At 40.3% G+C, this 10,420-nt stretch overlaps 1 protein-coding gene across 3 annotated transcripts in view; it reads left to right on the top strand.

Moving 5' to 3' along the window:
• Positions 1 to 3,196: 3,196 nt before the first annotated feature.
• kif21a (kinesin family member 21A) overlaps positions 3,197 to 10,420 on the top strand; it is a 57,023-nt gene continuing 49,799 nt past the window's right edge. For all 3 annotated transcript variants that reach the window (XM_017700025.2, XM_017700029.2, XM_017700024.2), the window contains exon 1: positions 3,197 to 3,504. In XM_017700025.2, the coding sequence (XP_017555514.2) occupies positions 3,461 to 3,504 (44 nt within the window). In that variant the 5' untranslated portion in view covers positions 3,197 to 3,460. The remainder of the gene's footprint in view (positions 3,505 to 10,420) is intronic.

Here is a 10,420-nt window from a genome sequence, read left to right as displayed (position 1 = left end):
TATACCAGTGAAAGTGCTAGTGTCAGCATCACTGTTCTCCATTTGAAAACAGTGACTGTCTCTGTATTTAACAAGGACGGGCTTAAGATTGTTGGCGTAAAGTATCTACTCTAGTTTCAATGGGTCTGACAATCAAATATCTGTAAGAATGGGATTTGGTTATTCTACGCCCTGCTATCTGATCATTCAGAGAATGGTGCATATTTAGGTGTGTTGGGAATGTATGACATCTGTTCAGTAACATATACAGTGGGTTGCAAAAGTATTCATACCCCTTGAACTTTTCCATATTTTGTCACATTACAACCACAAACATAAATATATTTCACTGGAATTTAATGTGAAAGACCAACACAAAGTGGTATACAATTGTGAAGTGGAAAGAAAATTATACATGAATCAAAACATTTTTTACAAATAAAAAACTAATAAGTGCGACGTGCAAAAGTATTCAGCCCCCCTGAGTCAATACTTTGTGGAGCCACCTTTTGCTGCAATTACAGCTGCAAGTCTTTTAGGGTATGTCTCCACCAGCTTTGCACATCTAGTGACTGAAATTCTTGCCCATTCCTCCTTGCAAAACAGCTCAAGCTCAGTCAGATTGGATGGAGAGCGTTTGTGAACAGCAGTTTTGAGATCTTGCCACAAATTCTCAATTGGGTTTAGGTCTGGACTCTGACTGGGCCATTCTAACACATGAATATTCTTTTTTTTAAACCACTCCATTGTAGCTCTGGCTTTATGTTTAGGGTCGTTGTCCTGCTGGAAGGTGAACCTCCGCCCCAGTCTCAAATCTTTTGCTGACTCCAACAGGTTTTCTTCCAAGATTGCCCTGTATTTGGCTCCATCCATCTTCCCATCAACTTTGACCAACTTCCCGGTCCCTGCTGAAGAGAAGCACCCCCAGAGCATGATGCTGCCACCACCATATTTGACAGTGGGGATGGTGTTTTCAGAGTGATGTGCAGTGTTATTTCTCCGCCACGCATAGCGTTTTGCATTGTGGCCAAAAAGTTCTATTTTGGTCTCGTCTGACCAAAGCACCTTCTTCCACATGTTTGCTGTGTCCTCAACATGGCTTCTGGCAAACTGCAAACGGGACTTCTTATGGTTTTCTTTTAACAATGGCTTTCTCCTTGCCACTCTTCCATAAAGACCACATTTGTGTAGTGCACGACTAATTGTTGTCCTGTGGACAGTTTCCCCCACCTGAGCTGTGGCTCTCTGCATTTCATCCAGAGTCACCATGGGCCTCTTGGCTGCCTCTCTGATCAGTGATCTCCTTGTTCGACCTGTAAGTTTAGGTGGACGGCCTTGTCTTGGCAGGTTTACTGTGGTGCCATACTCTTTCCATTTCCGGATGATGGATTGAACAGTGCTCCGTGAGATGTTCAAAGCTTGGGAAATCTTTTTATAACCTAAGCCTGCTTTAAACTTCTCCAAAACCATATTCCTAACCTGTCTGGTGTGTTCTTTGGACTTCATGATGCTGTTTGCTCCCCAATATTCTCTTAACCAACATCTGAGGCCGTCACGGAGCAGCTGTATTTGTACTGAGATTAGATTACACACAGGTGGACCCTTTTGAGTCATTAGCAGTCATCAGGCAACTTCTGAATGCAATTGGTTGCACTCAGGGAAAAGGGGGCTGAATACTTTTGCACGTCGCACTTATTAGTTTTTTATTTGTAAAAAATGTTTTGATTCATGTATAATTTTCTTTCCACTTCACAATTGTATACCACTTTGTGTTGGTCTTTCACATTAAATTCCAGTGAAATATATTTATGTTTGTGGTTGTAATGTGACAAAATATGGAAAAGTTCAAGGGGTATGAATACTTTTGCAACCCACTGTATATATATAGCTGTTTTTACTTCTTGGCTTATAAAATTTTTCGTATATTATTGCACTGGTTCTCTGTTACACTTGTACTTTCAGAAATACAAATCATGAATATATAAAATGTATTTGTTTAATGTTATATAAAATAAAATTTTGATGAATTTAATGTCATTTGAATGTACTTTCCATCACGCTGTAGCTGAACTGGCCTTAGTCTCTGGCATGCAGAAACCCGTGGAGCCTTTGAGTCCTTTTTTCAAACTGAGTGGCCTCTCTGACCTCAGTAACACTGACCCACGACAGACGACACCAGACCCCCATGATGGCAACCAACTTTAAACTGACTAATAATACAAGTAATACAAAGACAACAATGTCCTCACAATGTGTAGTGAAATGCATGTCTGGCACCTGTATGTACATGTTCCAGACTGTATTCAGTCCCAGTGTACAGTTTCTGTTGGATCACAGTGAGATCACTCTCACTGTACTGTAGCGCCAGCTGCCTATAAATGTAACTTGAGAGCTGGTAATTGGACACAGTCATCTGGAAGGAGGTCAAGAAGCCCTCGTTGTGAGCTGTTTCACTTCACTGCCAGGTCTGCTGTCGATGTAAAAAGCTCCAGAAGCTGCTTAATTTTAATACAGTGAGGGAAGAGCACTGTTATGTGAGACAAGTTAATGCAGCTACTGTGAAATGGGTACATGAGAAACTTTCAGCTCAACTATTGAAAGCCAAGGAATGTTGTAGTACTGACCACCGCTCAGAATTGTCCAAATGAAACAGATTTTTATTCCTTTGGAAAATCATGTGGTGTGCAGTGGACATGGACAGGCCGCATGGGTGCACCCAAAACCACCTTACCACCTGTTCACACAGTATTTCTCTCACACACCAGTCCGTTTTGAATAAGAAATGAGCAGAACGTGTTTTAAATGTGTCTTTTTTAAAAATGTCACTGATTTGCTTACGTCTTTGTGCTGAAATCCTAACAATATACAGTACTGTTATGGATAAATAAGTGAATTAACGTAAATACACTTAACAAAACTCAAATAAATAAATACTATGAATAAATAAGAGTTGGCAAAGATAGCAAGAAGAAGAATAAGAAGAAAAATATATAGGACTATGCAAAATGTTCTGTATGAATAATTTTAAGGTCATTTTTCTCGAAATAAGAATCAGTTTTTTCCTCCATTGCGTCACATATTGGAGGAATTAGGCTCCACATGAGCGGCCAGTTACGCAGTGGACGCGCAGAGTCGTTGCCGTGGCTGCGCAGGTTTGTGTGCGTATTATGATGTCAGCGTGAAAGCCGTCGCTACAGTAAGGATTCGGTGGGCGGGGCTTGGTGACGCATTGCGGCTGCCGGTTCGTCGGCGGCGACGGTGCGTGAGCTGCGCTACTCCTGTCCTGCTCGCGAGCATTCGAGAGTCGCAACGCAGAGCATAAATCCACCCGACATGTCTGAAGAGCGAGCGGAGCTCCTCCTCCGCCAGGCGTTCAGGTCGTAGCTTCTTAATGATGGCGGGGCTGAGGAGGCGGAGGTGAACTGATTGCTGCTGCTGCCGCTTCTCCTCGCGGATGGTTCGATAAATAAACACGGCAGTCATGACGAGTGGCCAGGACGAGAGTTCAGTCCGCGTGGCTTTGAGGTATGGGGTCAAACTCGAGTTCGTTTTCCGTGTTAGCGTTGTTGGCTGCCGTACCTGCCTGCAGCCACATCAGTCCGTGACCGCGGAGCCGCCCGGTGTTCATCAAGGCCTGCTGCAGCTTTTCATAGCCAGGGCATGTCCTGTATGAAGACCTACGTTTATTCCCACCTCCACTGTTGTTCCCACACCTGCATTGCACAGTTCAGGCTTCTCTTTGCGCCTCTGTCGCATCATTAAGGATCAAGTCCTTCTTGAGCTGAATCAGGCGGGTTACAGCAGGACAGCATGGAGCTGATGGAATTGTACAATGCAGGTGTGGCAAGGACTGGGTCTGGGAAGATCTGCTGCTGCAGATTTGGAGCTTTGTTCACTCGGATTTGTACAGCCATTCTGAGTGGTATGCGCAGCTGACACACACTCTGGCGTTGTGTACATTTACAGTATGTAGGGAAGGGTGTGCACAGTTTAGCTGTCAGCAGACTACATGCATGATGTAGGCATTCTGCATCCTGCAGAAGGTGGTCAGATAGTGGGTTCTAAGGTCTAACGGTGCGCTCCTGTCTAGAGCTGCACCAACAAGGGAATTGTGGCCTGATGCCCCAGTATCTGTCATTTTTATGTTAGTGCTGATGCTGATGCCAACACACAAGATGTAGAAATTGTGAAATCTTCCTGGATTTACATTACAAAGCGCTGGAACCTTTATGTGTATCAGGTTACAAGTGCACTAAAATATAAAAAAAACAAGTGTGTTATGCCAAATTCACCTAAACATTGTGTTCTTCCATGATACAATAAATGCATTGTCCGATATCTTTGAATGGAGAATGGCATTGTTTTATTTCCAACAGTTATCTACTTATACAGATTTGATGCTGATATCATTGGGCATCCTTACTCCTGTCACCTTGCCAGATGTATCGGCACATGCAGGGAGTGAACTTTGTTTGAAGAAGCTCATGGGATTTTCCCTTAGCATGAGTGAGTGTTTGTGCTAGCTGCCTGAGGCAGCTTTGAAATGAAAGCTCGCAGTCAGAGCCGGAGGATAGACGGTTTGAATGACGGTTGGTCGATGAAAGAGCAGCTTTATTGACCTGCCGTTTGTCCCCAGCCCATTTCTCAAGAGCCTCATGAGCTGGTGGTAGTTTTAGCCGCTGTTAGTTGCTCAAAGCTTTCAAAATTGGTCCAAACAAAGAAAGCACAAGCATGCTTTGTGGTTTAGCCACCCTTGTCAGTCTTTGTGTGAGTTGCTGTGTCTGCTGGCCTTGACCAAACCGTAGCAGTGGGATATCACCAGAACATAATCTGTCATTCAGGAAAAAAACGAATGCTTTAAGTGATGCTCTTGTGCTTGTCTTGGACTTTGTTAATGCTTTTTTTCTCTTCAGTGTACTGGTCACTAGGGCTGTGCAATATGACAGTATTTATTATTTATTGTTGTTGTAATGAATTACAGTATGCTTTTCTGAGAATAGTGAGGATATTTTCAGTACCTTAAAACACTTTGCAACTGCATGGTTGACTACAAAGAGAGCTTAATTAGTCCTGTTTAATAGGATTTAGTGCAGAGCAGTATGTGAAATGTTAAATATGAGTTATTCTATCCATAGTTATAGATATGTTTTAATGTGACACTATTCTGTCTGTTCCAGTATACCAGAACTCATAAAAATAAATGTTATGACATATTGTGTATAACTTGAAATATTGTGGCGTTACATTTTTGCCTTGTTGCCCAACCCTAGTGGTCACTTAATGGCCAAGGTGACGTGATTTAGTATTAGTATCCTTGTTTGATCTTAAGGGTTACAGAATTTGTCAGCCAGTGAGGCATCATGAAACAGTAGCAAAAGTAGCCATAGTCTATTTACCATGAATCAGTGGTCATAAAACTTAGATAGTAGGTTTTTTCCTTTTTTTTTTAATGATGAATGTTTTAAGTCAAATTTTGTTTCTAATGTTTATCCTGACTGAGGCCTGTCTGAGTTATTAGGTTTATTGCCTGATTGCTGTTACTTGATCCTAATCGTTAAATTTCACTTGTATATTATGGCCCAACAAGTGGAATGTGAATAGAGTGCTTTTTTATCAGTTATGTTGAGGCAAATGAAGCAGAAAAGCAGCTTTTGAAGCATATCATGAATCTTACAAAAACATCAAAATCTTATAAGAACATCAAAAAACTTTTAAGAAGTTTTAATGCCTGATTTGTACTTCTGCACAGATGCGTGCAAATCTTTCTTTACAGAGATGCAGGTATGCAGATACAAACCTGTGGAGCTGTTCTCTCTGTCCAGTAGCGTTGAGGATTGGACAAGATTTATGTTTGCAGATCACAGCAAAGTTTAATTTGACCTCATCTTGGTGCCATAACACATTTAGGCCCCATTTACACCCATCATTAATGTGCATCATAAGTGGACAGCACTAAGTACCAGTGTGAACAGTACTCAGATGTGATGTATAGCAAGATTTCACCATTTCTTTCCATAAAAAACAGTAAATTTTGCAGTAAAATTGGAGAAAAAACATTATAGACTTTGGTCTGATCTTTCGAATATGACGAAGAAATAAGCTGAAAAAAGCAGAATACATATTCTCCAGACCTCCATCTTTTTTGTTTTCTCTTAGTGGGCATATCTTTCGGCAAGCACCCAAATTAAACAAAGGCCTAGAATTCTAGTCGTCTATCTAGTATATACAACCTAACAAGGAGCACACAAACACAGCATTAGTGAGCATAGGGTTCAAAGAAGCTAATTGGCCAATCTTGCTACTTAAAGGCTTGTTCTTTTATTAGTTGCATAAAATAAACCAAAAAAGATGGTTACTTTTTTTTTATTACAATTATTTATGTGACACCTTATCGTCAGTTAAGGTTTCATGATTGTGACAGGCCTATTCTGACCCTACTCTTGCTTTGAGGCTATTTGCTGTGCCAATTGTCATCTTATTTACTGATCAACAGATGGTCACGGATCTATCATTTGCCAAGCATGCATTGCCTCATTTCTAAATATCTTCTTAAAGCAGTTCATGAATTTATGCCAAAAGGTTCTGCTGCAGAGACTAATCCAGAGCCTACTGCTGTCTTGCGTTTACAGGGACACTGTAATTTGCATGCATTACATGTCAAGCAGCTTTCTGATTCACCCTCCCGAGCTAAAACTAGCTTTGCATACAAGTAAGCCAAGAGTCATTATGCATTTTTTTTAAGAATGCTTTCTGAATGTTAAGAATGTTTTAAACAAGCGGTGAAAGGTAATAACTAACTGATTTGCGATGATACTGATAAAGTCATATCCATTGTGTAATGTCCTTAATCCCTCTTTGAGTAACCTCCTGCACTCTGGGTATTGGGCTCATAGTGTGGAATGGACTTGTTAGGGAAAGTCTTTGTAGGGGTCACTGTGGGCCTCTGGCTGTCAGCATGGCAGAGCTGGAGCTGACCCTGACTGCCTATAAACTGTCAGCATGTTCCTCTTAATTCAGGGTCAGCACCTGGTCTCACTGGGCTTCTCTCCTTCCCATACATCTCTCTCTCTCTCTCTCTCTCTCTCTCTCTATATATATATATATATATATATATATATATCGCTCTCTCTACACAGAAAGCATAAAAAGTACTCCAGCAGTAATCCTGTAATCCAACTGTCTTCTGTTTACACTGCTAAACTGCTATCCTTTGTGATCTGTTTATATGTGTTAACTGTATTGCTGTCACCTCTTCTGCTGCCCCTATTAAATGTGTCAGATATTGTTCACACACAGTAAATCCGTTTTCTTTGTCAGGGTTAGGCTTGTCACAGTTATTACAGAACCACTTGACTGCACCTGAACCCTTGATTTGCTGACTGCAACTATTTTCCTCAGTTGTTAGCTTTTGTAAAAAAAAAAAAATATATATATATATGTTTACATCAAAAGAAACGTGTAAATTAGCTCCTTTCCATTTTTGGGTTCACAGTGCAAAGTGGAAAAAAAAAACACACTTTAATTGAGACATAAATGTGAGTAATGTATTTGCATTGTATTTGCATTGGAACTGTGTCTAGGACTGAGCGATTTGGGGAAATATCTAATTGCAATTTTTTGGGGGGGAATATTAATACTGCGATTTAATCTGTTAGAATTCAAGGCCCAGGCATGTACTTATTTATCCATTCATTCAATTGGTCAGGGGTGCTTGAATGCTGAACCTTTTTGGCATGTATGCATCATATGGGTGTTTGGTCACAAGTGATTGGTTTGACACCTCTACAGGCAGTTCACAAGCTCTGTTCAGGTTAAGATTCCACTTAAAACTTGCAGGCTATTTTTAAAATTGCAACTCTTGCGATTTGATTTGTGATATCACTATAAAAATGATTAACCTAGCAGTGTTTGTTGTCAGTTGGTATTGACAGCTTGCTAATAAACAAATGTGGCTACTTTAGTTTTGCACTTTGATAATAAATACAGTTATTTATCTAGTAATTAATTACCAGTTATAATTTCATGGTGATGAAAGGTTAATTTGTGATTGTTATAAAAATGCAGCGTTAAAACTGTATAAAATGGTGTAGTTTAGAAAACTGAACAATCACAAAAGGCATGTTGATATTTGACCACCTCTTCAATGATACATTAGGTGCTACTGTATCTGTGTTTATGTACTTTACTAGAGTAAACACAAGTACTTTAACATAGCATTGCTATCAGATCAGTACTCTGTGTTGGTGAATAGAGATCAGATTTGAGACATCAGAATCAATATTGCTAGTTGACCAAATGGCTTGTTTTGTGATTTACTGTGAGTGATACTGAGGCAGTGATATACAGCTCAGTGTTGTGATGTCTATAGTTTAATGAACATTAGAAATATTATTGTGTAGGATGTTTTTTCTGCAGTGAAATGTGAGGTATATGAAAAGTCTATGTGACATTTGTGCTTTGAATATAAGGACAGGTGTATGACCATGCAGTTTTTTCCATAGTGATAGGCTGAGACGGGCAGTGAGTCAGCGTCTCGCAGCCGACACGAATAGGATCTGGCTGTGTAGTGTCTGTCGCTAATGCATGATGTGATAAAAGAAGCCAGCCCTGCTCACAGAATGGAGCCGTCTCCTCGTATCTGCCACAGCCAGAGCAGGATAGGTCACAGGGACGGTGATTCTGAGGATATGTTGAGAGATCTGTTTACTGATAAGTAAAGTATCACAGTATAATATTTTTGCTATAATACATATCTCTAATTGCAGTTATATAGCTACAAATTGCATTTGTGATATATGATGGTTAAAAACTGGCCTGTGTTTTTGACCAAATTATTTCCATATACTGGATCACGTGAATGAAACTTTACAGTCAGGATGCTCAAAGCCCATAACAGAGCATTTAGTTGCAGAACATATGCTGCTGCAGTGGTCAATATCGTGATACGTTACCAACTGACATTGTGCAGCTCACTGGAAGGAGAAGACAATCTACATGCTCAATATTCACAACACTGTTGCCTATTGTGGGAAAATAATAAAAATAAAATGCACAAAAAAATGTTTGTAGACGCCTGCTAATCCAGTGTTTTTCTGAAATCAAGGGTGTTGGTGATAAGTTTGTCTCCTCTTTGATGAAGTAACAGCCTCTTCCTTTCTGGAAAGGCTTTACACTGGATGTTGGGACATTACTGTGAGTATTTGATTGCATTCAGTTACAAGAGCATTAGTGAGGTTACATACTGCTATTGGATGATAGGTTCTGGATAACAAACACCACTCTAACTCATCCCAAAGGTATTTGATGATTTTCTAACACAGTACCACTGCTCTACAGTCAACAGCTGGGGGGCTTCATGCAACATCTAACTGACACTTTTTGGACATTGGGCATGATGACTTTAGGCTTATCTGTGTCTATTTCAGAGCCCCCCATTGTCCTGGCAGTGCTTTTCTATGGAGATTATGCAAGCTGTGCTGCAGTTTAACACTGTGTAAGCAATACGTCCACCTTACATAGTGCATCATCAATCTTGATTTATGTTGACTTTAGCTCTATGACATTTCTCCTGAATTTGAGTATTTTTGTCAAGTAAAACTACTTTTTAGAAGCTCAGCATTATTGTGCTCGGGACCCTAGGTCAAATGATGTAAATTACAACTAAATTATATGACTACATTCTAACTGATGGCGAAGGCCAAGTCCAGAAGCAGATTGATGCTCTCTCTGCATTCTGGAGCATTCTTCTCTACCCTCTGCAAAGCCTGCACTTAAACCGAAAGCATACCAAAATAGCTTCTGACCACTGAAGTGCTAGGATAAAATTCAACTCTTCTATCCCGCCCCCTGTGGAGTCAGCATTTTGTTTTTTGTTTTTTTTTGGTTTTTTTTCTGACTGCATCCTGGAGAGTGTAAATACTGTGCAACTGTGGATTCATCAGACCACAAGCGGAGTTGCATTCCTGGTTTTGGCACAGAATGGAGGGTGTTTGTGTTTTGTAATGTGCTTTAAAGAGCAGGCTCTCTATGGAGGACAGATTGAAAGTAATTATACAGTGGCTTACATGTGTTTGACACACCCAAACTGGCTTCTGTTCTGTTGCTGAAGCTTTTTGTATTTTGTTCCTATTTGAATAGCCTGAATACTTTGTATGTCATATTTAACTTCTACCGTGTATTGTTAGAACACAATTTATTGTTTTGCCTTATATGAGCACAGTTGTTTTTGATAAATACACAGTTGGTATGTACAATTCATTCAGCTACACGTAATGGAAACTAGTACAATTAACGCTGCACCCACACAGCCACCACACACCTCTAGCATACCTGCCTGTCACCATTCCATCCTCACCCATGTTTAACCATCACACTGATCACTTCACACCCCTAAAGCACACTCTTCACCCTTTCCCACACCCTCAGAAACAGTTCGTATGAT

This window comes from Pygocentrus nattereri, chromosome 11 (assembly GCF_015220715.1).
Source record: "Pygocentrus nattereri isolate fPygNat1 chromosome 11, fPygNat1.pri, whole genome shotgun sequence".
Lineage (NCBI taxonomy): Eukaryota > Metazoa > Chordata > Actinopteri > Characiformes > Serrasalmidae > Pygocentrus > Pygocentrus nattereri.
This window is presented reverse-complemented; position numbering and strand designations above follow the sequence as displayed.